The sequence below is a fragment of the Capricornis sumatraensis genome, chromosome 10 (genome assembly GCF_032405125.1).
Source record: "Capricornis sumatraensis isolate serow.1 chromosome 10, serow.2, whole genome shotgun sequence".
NCBI lineage: Eukaryota > Metazoa > Chordata > Mammalia > Artiodactyla > Bovidae > Capricornis > Capricornis sumatraensis.
This window is the reverse complement of record NC_091078.1, coordinates 16,962,612-16,978,516: the sequence shown is the minus strand read 5'-3', so window position 1 is coordinate 16,978,516 and position 15,905 is coordinate 16,962,612. Positions and strand designations below refer to the sequence as shown.

General features: G+C 42.3%; 1 protein-coding gene and 1 non-coding gene across 2 annotated transcripts in view; both read right to left on the bottom strand.

Annotated features, from left to right (window-relative positions):
- Positions 1–376: 376 nt before the first annotated feature.
- Positions 377–15,905, bottom strand: part of MICU1 (mitochondrial calcium uptake 1) — a 226,668-nt gene continuing 211,139 nt past the window's right edge. The window contains exons 13-14 of the mRNA XM_068982144.1: positions 2,300–2,389; positions 377–1,345 (exon numbers count right to left, since the gene is read on the bottom strand). Of these exons, the coding sequence (XP_068838245.1) occupies positions 1,185–1,345; positions 2,300–2,389 (251 nt within the window). The 3' untranslated portion in view covers positions 377–1,184. The remainder of the gene's footprint in view (positions 1,346–2,299; positions 2,390–15,905) is intronic.
- On the bottom strand, positions 13,320–13,392 carry TRNAG-CCC (transfer RNA glycine (anticodon CCC)). The gene has a single exon. It is a non-coding gene; the product is annotated as a tRNA-Gly (tRNA).

The following is a 15,905-nucleotide window of genomic DNA, read 5'->3' as shown; positions in this document are numbered from 1 at the left end:
ACCAGGGAATTCCCAGTTGCTATAGTGCTTAACACTGACATCTGCCGTAACCAGATGACGTCTCATATCCCCCCCACCCCCCACCACCCCATCTTAGTTCCTTATCGTGGGGCATGAGTGATTATGGACCACTTAACGTGGTCCAGGATGAAATGCTATCCAAACCATGTTGAAAAATGCCACCACTAAGCTTCAGACCCTCACTTTTTGCTTATGCCTGAAGTGTCCTCTCAACAGGAAGAACCAGAAAGAAAGAAAATAGGTCTCTCGCTAGCAGGATCTCAAAGCCAGTGGAGAAGTGAAATGGAAAGGGCCCTGGAGGATCCTAAAATAAAGGACACAGGAGCCTTTGTGTGTGTGGGTTGTTTATTGCAAACTGTTATTATTAAAGTGGTATTTTACAAGTGTTCTTAAGACAGAGGACAGACAGGCTCTGAGCTGGGCCTCGGCTCCAGAGGCACACACCCAGAGGGGAAATGGCACTTGCAGGGAACATGAGCTCAACGGCTGTTCACTTCATAAGCACAGTCGTGCTGGAGTCTTCTCAGGAAGCCTGAGAGGAAAAGAAGGGAGTGGGGACAGCCATGAAGCAGCTGCTTTAAATTCCTAATCTCGCTCCATCCCCACTGTGCACAGGGCCTTTTGGGGCAGGCCTCAGAGCCACCCTGGGGATTGACACAAATCCATCCTTGGGCCCAGGCTTCCTGCCAACTCGGGGGGTCTCGGTCATCCTTGTTATCATTCATCACTGATTTACTTTTTCTGTCAGAGATTTCCCAAATTTGTAGCTTAAAAACACCAGCAGGAGGAGAAGCAAGGAATGTTCTTGTTAATATAAATCCACAGCAAGATGGCTTGAGAACTGGGTGTTTCCCACAGTTGGCAGGTATGTGGACAGTTGCCTGCATTCTTTATCCATAGGTGCTTGAATGCATAGCAGTTTTGAACATGCAAAGGGTCTGCACTTTTAGGACTTGCTCGTGTTTTTGAGAACCTCTAGAGAGACTCACTGGATCAGAATCAGCCTAGCAGAATGTGGGGACAGGGGAGACTTGGATCCTAAGATCATTCCCAGGAGAAAGGGAGCACTATTTCCAGAAGTAGCAGCAGGGCGGCTGTGCCAAGGCTCTGCCCAAGGATCCAGGTGCCTGGTGTGGAGAGGTGGCTCCTTGCACAGTTTTGGGTTACTGTTTGGGCAAAGAGAAGTCCCAGGCAGTCTCCTGTGCACATTTCCACATGGCCTGCATGAGGCGGGTGAAGCCCATGTCTTTGGGCTTCTCTAAGCCTCTCATCAGCCGTTGCTTCATGATGGAAACAAATTCTTTATTGCTCAGCTCTCCATTGCCTAGAAGAAGAGGCAAACACAACAGGGATAAGTGAAGGCCTTGGAACAAAGATGAGAAAATTCCACTGTCACATCGTGTCAGTTCCAAAGCCTAGCACTCTCTCACGGCCAAATTCAATTCTCTTGGCTAAAAGTGAACTGATTTGTGCCTTCCTTGATGTTTTCGATGCAACTCAGTGACAATTCAGTGTAGTGTGACAGAAGTTGAATGAGACTACATTATATGTCAGGTCCGGTGCTATGCTAGGTATTGAGAATAAAGAGATAAAAATGACTTTGTCCCTTGAAATACCATCAGATCGTGGGAGAGACAAGTACATTATTTAAGTATTATGGTAGATGTCATAATGGGGTAAACAGAGGATGCTATGGGGCACAGAGGAAGAATGTCTAACTCAGGATGGGCAGGGTACAATTACAGATCAGTAAAGACTTCCTGGAGGTGACTCTTCAGCTGACTCCCAAAGGATGAGCAAGAATTGGCCACACACGGGGGAGTGAGATGGGGGAGGCATTTCAGCGGTGGTTGTAGCATCAGCAAAGGCACCGGCAGGAAGCAGTCCAGCTGCTGGAGAACCACACTGGGTGAGGTATTGCTGGACACACAGAGATACAGGTGGGGCCAGGAAACCAACGAGGGAGGCAGGGAGACAGGTCCCTAAGGAGCCTGTATTCTCCTTAAAGGGTTTGTACTTTATCTTCAGGGCAGGAAAGGACTGGAAGAAGGGAGGAAGATGCAGTTAGATTTTCATTTTGGATGGATTTCTCCGGCTGGATGATGACGGTGATGGCCTGGAGGGTGGCACAGCTGGAGTATGGCAGCCAGTTCGGAAGCTGCTGTGACAGTCTTGGCTGGTACACTGGAGCTATCTGCAAGGCTCCATCAGAAACAGTGTCTACGTCAAGGGCAGTAAAGCTCAGTTTTCCTGCCGGACTCCAGAGGGCCCCACTTACCATCGCAATCGAAGAGCGCAAACACCACATCACACACGTGATCTGAGAGTTCCACTTTGGCCACCGTCCGGGCCACCTGCTGCATGGTCACTGAAAGAAGAAAGATGTTGAGTTAGCCCAGCAGAGGGACTTTCGTTTTGCTTTCTCTGAATGAAAGGATAAAAATATTCCATCACAGTAAAAAATTTTCAGATGTATTTGTGATAATTCAGTTTTTAATCCATAACCACCCTTCCTTTTCACTTCAGGTTCCATTTTTTTCTATTGCTGCCACACTTTAGGAGGTATATATAATTAAGTAAGAATGCCTGGTAACAATTCATAGGGAAAGTAGATAAGAGGTTACCAACAGCTGGGAAGTTAGTGGTTAATGGGTACAGATTTATCATTTGGGGTGATGGAGAATTTTTGGAATAGTAGTGATGGTTGTATAACACTGTGAATGTAATGAATGCCACTGACATACTTTAAAAATGGCTTAAATGGCAGCTTTTGTTATATGCATTTTACCATAATAAAAATTTTAAAAGTTAAAATCCACATAATATTTAAGAATGGAATTCTAAGTCTCCAGCATATAGTGGTGGCTTTTCTAATAACTTATTACCAGAAGAGTGCCTTGCAAAAAAGTAAAGAATATCTGATATTATCATAGTCTCCATCTTGGCATTTCCCTCCCACTGGAAAGAACACAGTAACAAACAGTCAAAGAAATAATGAGGCAGCCAAAGGATGGGGAGATGAGAAACAAGGAGGCTAGTTTGACTGCACTGAGGCTTCGCCACCAGTTGCTGATGAATAGCGGAAATGCACAGCTGGGCTCCTGCCCCTCCTCCCGACAGGTTTTCCATCACCCACTTTGTTTTTTCCAACTGTGCACCTTGAGAGAAGCAGTGGCCCCCACCTCGCTAGATCAGAATACAGTGTTTTGTTTTTTTTCCCCAGATTTCATCAGGAAATCTCTCCTGCCGTTTTCTCTTTCTCTGACATTTACTGTTAAACACTAGCAATCATGTGAAAATTGGGTTCTCACGAAAAACAAGCCAGGAAGGAAATTAAGCGATTTCCCCTGCCTTCTCTGTCATTTATCCTCAAGCCTGATCTAGCTACATCTAGAAATTATGTTATTGCTTATAGACACACTCTTAAGTGAGGTAAAACTCAGAGGAGAGAAGAAGATGAATTTCTATTCATGAATCAACTAGCAACGAAGTATTTGTATCTATAAACCTCAGTCGCTAAGTCCTGTCTGATTCTTTGTGACCCCAAGGATTGTAGCCTGCCAGGCTCCTCTGTCCACTGCCGCTTCCAGAAGCAATGTAAACTTTTTAAAGTCAGTGTGTTTTCTCTGCTTATTTCACTCCTATAATTTCAGTTCTTTCTTGTCATTTTTTTTTTCTGCATTTGATCTCTCATTTTGCCTCTATGGCCTCCATACACTCTCCACAGTGCTCTCAAGGTCAGCTGATACAAATGCCAGAGCAAGGCTGAGGAGCAAGGTGACGCAGGAGGAAAACTGTGCTTGCAGTCATAAGACCTGCGCTCTAGTCCTGGCTCCACCAACTTGCTCGTGTGACCCTGATGGAGTTATGTGATCTCTTTGGATACAGTTTCTCATATCCAAAAGAGGAGATGCCACAAGATAACTGCTAAGGCGGCTTAGTAGTGCAGAGTGGTTCACTGGCGTTTTCCAGAATCTGAGGGTGACGGACAGGAGTGGAGGTACACAGAAATAGCTGAGGATCTTGTGTGGTGAAGGACAGAAGAAAGGTATAACGGCCACAAGCTGGGCTGTGTCTCAGTGTCCACAGTCTCTGGCTGGAGGGCACTAGGCTGCTCACAGGGCGTGAAGAGCCAGAATCCTCCTCTTGAGGCTTTAGGTTACCGCTCACACTGCACTTCCTCCCAGGACATGAGTCAGCATGAACGAGGAATCAACATCCCTTGGAACTAAAAGACTTAAGCAGACTACTGTGTGGATGTTCATGAGATGTAGTTAAGTGCTGCCAGGGGAGATGGGGCCTCTACCAGACTGTGGAAGTTTTAGGGTTTATAAACTTCTCCTGGTAGGTCTAGACACTTTATTCTCCCAGTTGGCTCAGGAAGAACCAATTCCTGCTAACTAAATGGCCTGGGGAAGGAAGAGAAAGCAGAAGGCCAATTTACAAGGAAAACAGTTAACTGTTAAGAGAACTAAAGGGACAACAGCTGGTCATTATACTTCTCAGTAGGAAAATCTACTAAGGAAACTCAATCCACCTCAGAAGTTTGCTCAGTGAAAAGAGAATAAGATCAGAAGACCCTGGGTGCTCTCAAATTGTGGTCACTTACCAGAATACCCTAGGCAGCCACAGAAATGTGTCCTGAGAAGTGGTGCAAAACCTGTTCTATATTAGATAAATACGGACACTTTATGTTAACCGTTCCTTTCTCTGCCAATGTTTGTTAACCATGCCCTTTTCACATCAATACCACACCTGTTTTAACTGATAACTACACCTCCTTTTCTCTCAGTTCCATTCTCTCAGGGCACAGTGCCCATCATCAATTCTTGATGCTCCCAGTGCCCATCCTATTCCCTATGAAGATGGATCTTATCCTCTAAATAAACCATTAAATAAATACTATTCAATGTCAGTGAGAGCTCTTGGCTTTTTCGGGTGAAAAGCTCACTGAAGTGTTATTAAGTGGTTTCAGAACAGGGACTTTCTCGAATTCCACAGGTGAGAATGCCTCATTACAAAGGCCATCTCTTAACAGAACAGTTACAGAATATGTTTCACCTCATATGGAGAGGGCTCTGATGCCATCTGTACTACAGGAGGAAAACCAGGGCTGCTGAGGTATTCAAACCACTGGGATGTTACCAGCCAGCAAAGGGCCTGGCTGGGGTGCCCTTTCACTGTCTGAGATCCTCACACAGGCCCCCAGGGTGTGAATCAGAGCAGTGGAGGAAATGAACATTAAACTAGCTGGTGAGCTCCAGCCAAGAGTACTGGGAACAAGTAGGATGACAGACTACAAGCCAAGTGCTTGACAGCTGGTCCTGAGAGCTGGCTCATTCAGATTTGCTTCCACATCTCTGAACCAAAGTCATAATTAAATCACAGCAAGAACAATCCCCCACCACTTCTGCCCAGACCTCAGCTTCTCCATGCAGACCAGTTGCTGGTACTGGAATGTGGGCCTCGCCTATTTAATGATGCTAACTGATGGATGGTTGGGATTCTAATCTGAAAAATGTCCCTATGGAGCATGAAATCCCCCTGGAGAAGGCCTAGGTTTCCAAGGCCTATTTATTCCTTTCGTACAAATCTGCTCCAGCTGCCTGAACAATAGATAGGCATGAGACTGGGTGATTTCTACTAGATTGGGATGGGGAGGAATTTGCAGAAGCAGGCTCATTGGCACTCAAAAATGTGTTAACCATCTGGCTCTTTGAAAAGTCCAAGCAGAATCTGAGATGTGCCAGGTCCCCAGTTTACTCTCTGGCATAGTCCATGACTGGACAATTCAGCAGCACAAAGAAATACATACTGAGTTTGTGTGACTATGTCAGATGCTATATTATATAAAACTATCTATTCACAACAGTACTCGAACAGAGGAAAAGAGAGTTCTGAAGGGATAAGAGCCCAAATTTCCATTTGGAATCAGAGAATCTTAGAACTGGAAGAGACCTCAGAGGAAAGATAAAATGCAAAGAATTTGAATGACTTGCTCAGGGCCACAAAGCTAGTTGGTAGCAGGGCTGTGTCTAGAATCTAGGTCTCCTGACTTTCAGCCCATGCTCTTTTTCCTATGCACACTGGGCTCACTCCATCCCTTATACAGACAGTGGATCCCCCCATGAATCTGTCACTCTATTTTTTTGGTGGGGGGAGGGCATGCCATGCAACTTGTGGGCTCTTAGTTCCCTGGCTAGCAACTGAATCTGTGTCCTCAGTAGTGAAAGTGTGGAGTCTTAACCACGGGATCACCAGGGAATTCCCTGAAATCTCTCATTATAAGTTAAGAGAAAGGACTCAGGTGGAAGAAAAGCCAAAATATGAATTACTCCTTGCTAGTGGGCAGGGATGAATAACTGAATAATAACTAGGGGTTGTGAGGAGCCAGCACTGTAGTCTGACCACAGATCTGCTGTCCTGTGTGATGGAAGACATCAGTATTCCCTTGGAACATATACTGACAATTTTAAGGACAACTCAAAAGGTTTACTAAAATGCAACCTAATGAAAAGTGTATGAAATAAAGGTGGCCCTGGGAGTTCTGCCTGTGATGCATAAATTGAGCTATGCACAGTGTGACCCAATTAGGAGCTGCCTGTCTCTTCCTAATGCAAAGGTGTCTGGAAAGGTGATACGCCAAGTTGGGTTGACAGTCTCTAGCTGTGTGGCCATGTGATGATGCCTGTCTTCCTGGACCATAATGGAGAAAATCAAAAGCTGGCTTGTGACAGCCAAGGTTAAGTGAGGGAGACATTTCTGCTTCAGCTCTGAAAAGGCTTATGCTGTAGAGGTCTTAGTTTCTTAAGTCCATCCCTAAATGGCTTCGGGGAAGGTGGGGACAAGGGGAAGGATTTTCCTTTAAAGAGCACTTGTCCTTTCTTTTGCATCTTCTTCCAGGATACTTTGGCTAATACAACACACACATTTCAACCTGACTGAAAGGGGTGGGGGTGGGAAGGAAAGGACAACATTTAGGATAACAAGCAATTTCAGGAGCCAAGAGTAATGCAGTATACTAATAATGAAAATGATAACACTCTGTGTTATGCACAGAGCTTCTGTGCCACAGGCAGGTTGACCAGCTCTGTGCGCTCAGGCCGTCCACCTGTCAGAGGTGATGCTGGTGATCCTGGCTCTTAAATACTGCTATATGCCAGAAAAAAAAAACAAACTGTGGCCAGGTTTTCTGAACCTCAGAGCATCATTCCAGATGACTGTTTCAATGCGCTTCCATGCTTAACCTAGTAAAACTAGTTGACAGTAAGATTTATTGCCATTGTCCAGTATTGTATCTGGGGTCATTAAAAATGCTCATCACATTTGTCCACAAAAGGCAAGCATTTCTACCAGCACCATTAGGCAGTGATTTCAGGTGCCACATTCAGAAGGCAATCACAGTTCAGTGGGGGAAACCATACATACCATTAGGATTGTGAAACATATAGGAGAATTATCAGACATATTAACAGACACACATGGGTTACAGTGGAAAAGCTTGTATTTGGTTAGAGGTACATTTTGGATCCTCATTCTAAAGGATTAAGGAGACAGACTGCTCCAGATATGGCATGTAAAGCAGTAAGTAGTAGGTGGTGGAGGAATCAGTTTGAATAAGTACTGGAAGCAGGAAAGGAGGCTAATGCCTGACTAGACAGCTTGAACAGAGGTGCAAGTGGGGATGAGAGCATTAGGCTAGATTTGCCATCAGGACAGACTGGCAAGGGGCCAGTCAAGTCTCCTTGCAGGGAAACCTTTATAACACAGCGGTCTTATCTTGAGACCAATTTACCATTTTACCAAAATTTACCATATTTGCTTTTCCCTCTTTGACTCTTTTAAATTTTCATTGTTTTTTATTTTAAAAAGTTATTTTTCATTATATAATACATTTAGCTATTTGAAATTCAAATGGTACAAAAGGGTTGAAGTCTCCCTCTCAAAGTTATGTCCCATCCCCCTCCAGATGTTGTCCACAGGCAATGAACATCTCCAGTTTCCCTAGAAATATTTTATAGATATAAAATCAAATATTTATCCTTCACTTCTTCCCACAAAATGATTTAAATATACGGTTTTGCTTGACTATTTAACAACATATCTAAGAAATAATTCCATTCCAATACATAAACAATTCCTTTTTGACAGCTGCACAGCATTCCACCAAGAGCATGTGTCATTATTTAGATAACCACTTCTTTACATTATTCTAACATCAATTTTACCAGGGTTCAATCCCTGGTTTGGGAAGATCCCCTGGAGAAGGAAATGGCAATCCACTCCAGTACTATTGCCTGGAAAATCCCTAGGACAGAGGAGCCTGGTAGGGTACAGTCCATGGGGTCACAAAGAGTCGAACACGACTGAGCGACTTCACTTTCACTTCCAACCTCAATTTTGGAAGTGGCTTTTATGTTTGCTTTGCAAATTACTTCCTTGGCTATAGTTGTTAGCCTCAAGAGAGTCTGAATCTCTGATAACTAAAGTCGAAAGCAACTGAGATATTTAAGTTCAGCTTGCTGAAATGATGCAAAAGGCTAAATACTCTTCATCTTAACACATGTCTTATCAAAACTTCAGAGGTACACCTGTGGCTGATTCATGTCAATGTATGGCAAAACCAATACAGTATTGTAAAGCAGAATAAAGTAAAAATAAAAATTAAAAAACAAAGGTCTCTAAGGGCAGTAGCCCCTGAAGCCCTTGCAAAGAAGTGCTTGCATTAAATACTAACCTCTATACTTCCCCAGTTTGTATAATTTCTTTCTGATCATTTTCATCACAGGATGTAATGCTGGCTGATATTCTTGTCTCTTTAAGTCGGTGTTTTGGTGGTTTATCTTACCCTCTTTCCTCTCTCCTTCAATGGTAATCATGAGTCCCTAAAGCAGCTCTCTTTCTCCTTGGGGCACTTACAAATAATTTCACTAAATCACAACATATTCAAAGCAACAGAGTTAAGCCAGAATCAATCTTTAGAACTGCTAAGTGACTTTAAATTTTGGGGAAAATAAATTAGTTCTCTGCAGAGAGAGAAAGTGCCTCATAAAGCAAACCTTTCAGAATTTGAGCTTCTGTGCCTACAGTATGAATACTTTTGTTTTAAAAATTGATGGCTTTGTCTTAAATGAATGGAATCCTGGCAAGCACTCTCCTTCACACATAAACGTTCTTACAAAACGAAATAATGAACTGAAGCACAGAAGCCTGCCTCCCACAAACTTTAAAAGAATTTATAGGGAGTTTCCTAGAGGTCCAGTGGTTAAGACTGTGCGTCCACTGCAGGGGGCACAGGTTCAATCCTTGGTCAGGGAACTAAGATCCTGCGTGCTTGGCAGCATGGCCAATAAATAAATAAATAATAAAAATACGAGAATTTACAAAATAGGAGCTTTTTTCCCATAACCTCTTCTCCACACATCTTTATGACATTACCATTTCCTGCCTTTATGCTACAGCTGTCTGGGGATGTTCTCCTATACATTCTTGCTGTAAACTTTCCCCCATTTTTGTCTTCTCATAAAAGCTGTGAGTCACCTATAGAATTCTCTAGACCCTTCTAGTGGCAGTGAGTGCTGTGTACCTAACCAAACAGTGGTATGGAAGTGAATGAACTGGAATCTCTGGTCTCAGTTTTGTATCACACAAGCTGTGATCTGAGCAAGCCATTTTCCTTCAAGCGTAACTGAAGAAGTTAAAAACAAGGTAGTGGGGGTTTAAGTAAAATGATTTCTAAGCTCCCTTTTAGCCCTAAAATTTTATGACTGACATGTTAACATCTTTTTAGATAACATGGCTTAGATCAATTAAAATGTGCGTATCTTCAGAAGTCCTCAAAGAATTTAACTGGTAATTTCTGGAATTACAGCCGGTATGGTGGGTAGAATTTTGAGATGGTCCTCAAGATCCCCACACCCTGTAAAATCTCCTCTCCTTGAATGTGGGCAAGACCTGTGAATAGGACGTGATACCACTCTCGTGATTAGGTTACTTTATATGGACAAGGTAATGGGATAGTCATTCTCATGATTACAATTATGTAAGAACCCATCTTGCACACTGAGCAAAGAGATTCTCCTGCTGGCTTTGAAGAAGTGAGCTGCCATACTGTAAGAGGGCCACACGGCAAGGAACTGCGGTGGCCTGCTGAGAGTGACAGCCAGTATAAGAAAGGAACCTCAGTCCTACAACCAAAAGGAGCTGAATTCTGCCAAGAACCCAAATAAGCTTGGAAGACGACTGTCTGTGAACTCCAGATGAGAAAGCAGTCCTACTGATGCCTTGATTTCTATCTTGTTAAAGACTTTGAGCAGAGAACCCAGTTACACTGTGCCTGGACTCTCTGACTTATGAAAACTAGTATGATAAATAGGTGGTATTTTAAGCTGCAAACTTGTTGTAATTTGTTGTAAGCAAGAAAGTAGGGAAGGTATTTATGGTTGGGATTGTCCTTTAGAGATTCCTCAAATCATACTTTATATAAAGCTATGCTCATTCTAGGTACATTTTATGGAACTGTCACTTTTCTGCAACTACTATACCAAGCTTCATAAATTAGCTCTTATCAAGGCACTAGCCAAGATCTAATTAAATTTTAAATTTCTTAACAAGAAAATAAATTAAAACTGCCACCATTCTTTTGGGAATTCAACAGCCTTGCTCTGATTTCAAATGTATTTGATAATTATAAGTCAGTTCATTTTCACAGATTTGGATACAGCTTTAGGCTACAACATGTTTCTTAAAACATTACTACATTCAGTAAAAAGCTGATTTAGTTATAGAATTTCAAATCTGGAAGAATGCTTGGCGATATTTAGTATAACATCTAACTTGAGGTCAGAGAAATTGTGACTTGCCCATGTGTCAAGGAAATTAATGACAAGGGAAGGTGTCATACTCCTCTTGTCCTCCCCCTCACCCTAGGCTTTTATTAGAGAATTATACCATCCTTTTCAGGATCTGATCAGGTTAAGAATTAATTCACTCATTTATTCAACATTAATTAAATATCTACTGCATATAAATAATTATTCTAGGCTCAGAGCAGGACACAAAGATGTGGAAAACATGGTTTTTGTCCTCAAGAATTTACAGTCTAGTAGACGATTACCCTTTGATTGCTACAGATACTAGAGATATTAATAGGGCACAGATAGTCCTAGGAGCAGGGCTTCCCTGGTGGCTCAGATGGTAGACTCTGTCTGCAATGCAGGAGACCCAGGTTTGATCCCTGGGTCCTGAAGATCCCCTGGAGAAGGGAATGGCTACCCACTCTAGTATTGTTGCCTGGAGAATTCCATGGACAGAGGAACCTATGGGTTACAGTCCATGGGGTCACAAAGAGTCAGACATGACTGAGTCACACACACACACACACACACACACACACACACACACACACACACAGAGTCCTAGGAACAGAGAAGTTAAATAATGAAAATTGGAGATACTAAGGGAACATTTCATGCAAAGATGGGCAAAATAAAGGACAGAAACAGCAAGGACCTAAGAGAAGCAGAAGAGATTAAAAGGAGGTGGCAAGAATATACAAAAGGTATATTCTTCTGTGTATTCTTGACTATACAAAAAAGGTCTTAATGACCCAGATAACCATGATATAGTCACTCACCTAAAAACAGAAATCCTGGAATGTGAAGTTAAGTGGACCTGAGGAAGCATTACTATGAACAAACCTAGTGGAGGTGATAGAATTCTAGCTGAGCTATTTAAAATCCTAAAAGATGATGCAGTTAAAGTGCTGTACTCAATATGCCAGCAAATTTGCAAAACTCAGCAGCAGACCCAGGACTGGAAACGTCAGTTTTCATTCCAATCCCAAAGAATGTTTAAACTGTTGTACAATTATGCTCATTTCACATGTTAGCAAGGTAATGTTCAAAATCCTACAAGTTAGATTTTAGCAGTACGTTAACCAAGAACTTCCAGATGTACAAGCTAGATTTAGAAAAGGCAGAGGAACCAGAGATCAAACTGCCAACATCCGTTGAATCATAGAAAAAGCAAAGGAATTTCAGAAAAACATCTACTTCTGCTTCATTGACTACGCTAAAGCCTTTGACTGTGTGGCTTACTACAACAAACTGGAAAATTCTTAAAGAGACAGGAATACTAAACCACCTTACCTGTCTCCTGAGAAACCTGTATGCAGGTCAAGAAGCAACACATAGAATCGGACATGAAACAGCAGACTGGTTCCAAATTGGGAAAGCAGTATGTCAAGGGTGTATACTTCACCCTGCTTATTTAAGTTTGCAGAGTACATCATGCAAAATGCCAGGCTGGATGAATCACAAGCTTGAATCAAGATTGCCAGGAGAAATATCAACAATCTCAGATAGGCAGATGATACCACTCTAATGGAAGAGAGTGAAGAGGAACAAAGAGCCTCTTGAAAAGGGTAAGAGAACAGTGAAAAAGCTAGCTTAAAATTCAACATTCAAAAAACTAAGATCATGGCATCTGGTCCCATCCGTTCATGGCAAAGAGATGGGGAAAAAGTGAAAACAATGACAGATTTTATTTTCTTGGGCTCCAAAGTTACTGAGAATGGTGACCACAGCCATGAAATTAAAAGACGCTTGCTCCTTGGAAGAAAAGCTGTGACAAACCTAGACATCGGATTAAAAAGCAAAGACATCACTTTGCCAACAAAGGTGTCTATAGTCAAATCTATGGTTTTCCAGTAGTCATGCATGGATGTGAGAGTTGGACCATAAAGAAGGCTGAGTGGTGAAGAATGACTGCTGGAGAAGACTCTTGAGAGTCCCTAGGACAGCAAGGAGATCAAACCATTCAATCCTAAAGGAAATCAGTCCTGAATATTCATTGGAAGGACAGATGCTGAAGCTGAAGCTCTAATACTTTGGCCACCTGATGTGAAGAGCTGACTCCCTGGAAAAAACTTCAATGCTGGGAAACACTGAAGGCAGGAGAAGAAGGGGACAACAGAGGATGAGATGACTGGATGGCATCACTGACTCAATGGACATAGGTTTGAGCAAACTCTGGGAGATACTGAAGGATGGGGAAAACTGGCGTGCTGAAGTCAATGGGGTTGCAAAGAGTTGCACACGACAGTGAATAAACAGTGAAAAACAATGCCTCCTGAAAGCAATAATCCCAGGAATTTTTAGATGAATGATGAATTTTAGGAGAAACTAAAAGCTCCAATCTTCCGCATTAAAAAAAAAAGCAACATACAGCTTCTTTTTTCCTTTTTTCTTATTTTTATTTGGCTGCACTGGGTCTTAGTTGCAGTATGTGGGACCTAATTCCCTGACCAGGGGTCGAACCTGGGCCCCCTGCATTGGGAGTGCAGAGTCTTAGCCACTGGACCACCAGAGAAGTCACAACAACTTCTAAATTAATACAAATTTCAAAAAGTGGCTGAAAAAAGCAGTAGATACTACTTTCCAAGAGGACAAACAGTAAGCCATATCAGGGTCTAGGGTGGTATTTTAAAAAATAACTTTGCCAAATTGCCATATCCGGAGAGGATGTTTCTAATCTATTAGCTCCTTAATGAACTGAAGATAAGATAAACAGACAGAGGAAAGTCAGTATTTTGGGGTTGAAAACAGAACAGGCAGCTGTCTATAGTCATAATTTCAATCTAGTATAATAATACAGGATTCAGTTCAGTTCAGCTCAGTTGCTCAGTCGTGTCCCCATGGGACCCCATGGACTGCAGCACGCAGGCTTTCCCGTCCATCACCAACTCCTGAAGCTTGCTCAAACTCACGTCCATCAAGTCGGTGATACTATCCAACCATCTCATCATCTGCTGTCCCCTTCTTCTCCTGCCTTCAATCTTTCCCAGCATCAGGGTCTTTTTAAATGAGTCAGTTCTTCATATCAGGTGGCCAAAATATTGGAGTTTCAGCTTCAGCGTCAGTCCGTCCAGTGAATATTCAGGACTGATTTCCTTTAGGATAGACTGGTTGGATCTCCTTGGCAGTCCAAAGGACTCTCAAGAGTCTTCACCAACACCACAGTTCAAAAGCATCAATTCTTTGCCACTCAGCTTTCTTTATAAATGAGAGCAATTGTGCGGTAATTTGAACATTCTCTGGCATTGCCTTTCTTTGGGATTGGAATGAAAACTGACCTTTTCCAGTCCTGTGGCCACTGCTGAGTTTTCCAAATTTGCTGGCATATTGAGTGCATCAATTTAACAGCATCATCTTTTAGAATTTGAAATAGCTGAGCTGGAATTCCATCACCTCCACCAGCTTTGTTTATAGTGATGCTTCCTAAGGTCCACTTGACTTTGCATTCCAAGATGTCTGGCTCTAGGTGAGTGATCATACCATCATGATTATCTAGGTCACAAAGATCTTTTTTGTATAGTTCTTCTGTGTATCCTTGCCACCTCTTCTTAATATCTTCAGCTTCTGTTAGGTCCATACTGTTTCTGTCCTTTATTGTGCTCATCTTAGCATGAAATTTTCCCTTGGTATCTCTAATTTTCTTGCAGAGATCTCCAGTCTTTCCCATAATATTGTTTTCCTCTACTTCTTTGCATTGATCACTGAGGAAGGTTTTCTTATCTCTCCGTGTTATTCTTTGGAACTCTGCATTCAAATAGTTTATCTTTCCTTTTCTCCTTTGCCTTTCGCTTCTCTTCTTTTCATAGCTATTTGTAAGGTCTCCTCAGACAACCATTTTGCCTTTTTCGCATTTCTTTTTCTTGGGGATGGTCTTGTTCACTGCCTCCTGTACAATGTCACGAACCTCCATCCATAGTTCTTCAGGGACTCTGTCTATCGGATCTAATCCCTTAATTTATTTCTCACTTCCACTGTATAATTGTAAGGCATTTGATTTAGGTCATACCTGAATGGTCTAGTGGTTTTCCCTACTTTCTTCAATATAGGATTATCTCACTTGATTCTCTCAATGGCATGAGGCAAGGAGTCTATATCACCATTCTACAGATCAGGAAACTGAGGTTTTGAAAGCTTCAGTAACACAAAGCTAGTGAGTTCAAAGACACAAAGCTAGTGAGTTACAGCGATTCAAAATCAGGTTTGAGTTTAAAACCAGAATTTATGCTGGCAGACAAACTTCTTGAATATATTTAACTTTCAATAAATGCTAGATGTTGGAAGTGTCTCTGAAAGTATAATAAAACATTGCCACACCCGCAAGTAGAGGTGATAAGGAACACCTGGATCGTTAGAAGTTCAGATGTCCACATCTGTATATCCTGTAATTTGATGTCCAGAAATGACAGCTTGGTATAGATATATGTATCTTCTGTTCTGTGGGAGCCTTCAAAGGGGTACCAACTTTCCTTGCTAGATGACCATATTTAAGTAATTGCAGGCTTTTGTGTATTGGTTTTTTCACCGAAGAGTAATATGGTCAGAAAAGTGAAGAACATAGATGTGTCTACTAAGATGTTCCTTTGTGGGCATAAGAAGCTACATTAGACAATTCCAAGAATCTGTGTCACTGCAGAGCATGCACTACAGATGTCAGAGTGTGTCTGAGCTGGAAAACATGGTTCTGAACAGAAGAGACGACTGCAGGGGGAGAAATGTCCTATTCCATATTTAACAGAAGGGCACTGACTCCAAAACATCAAAAGGACTCTATTCCCACCCAAGAATGGTCAACTCTTAACCAAAGGGAACTAGGAGGAAACAACCTAGTGCCTGTCCTCCCTACGCTACTGAGAACCAGAGTTCAGAATGGTGAACCTGCCTTGTCTCCTCCTGGATTACATTTCAGCAAAAAATTTTAAATCCCAGAAGTGTTTTGGGGTATAGAGACAACATGATGGTATGGAAAGAATACAGGCTTTGGGATCAGAGAGCCCTGAGGTTGAATTCTGGCTCTCCTTATTAGCTGAG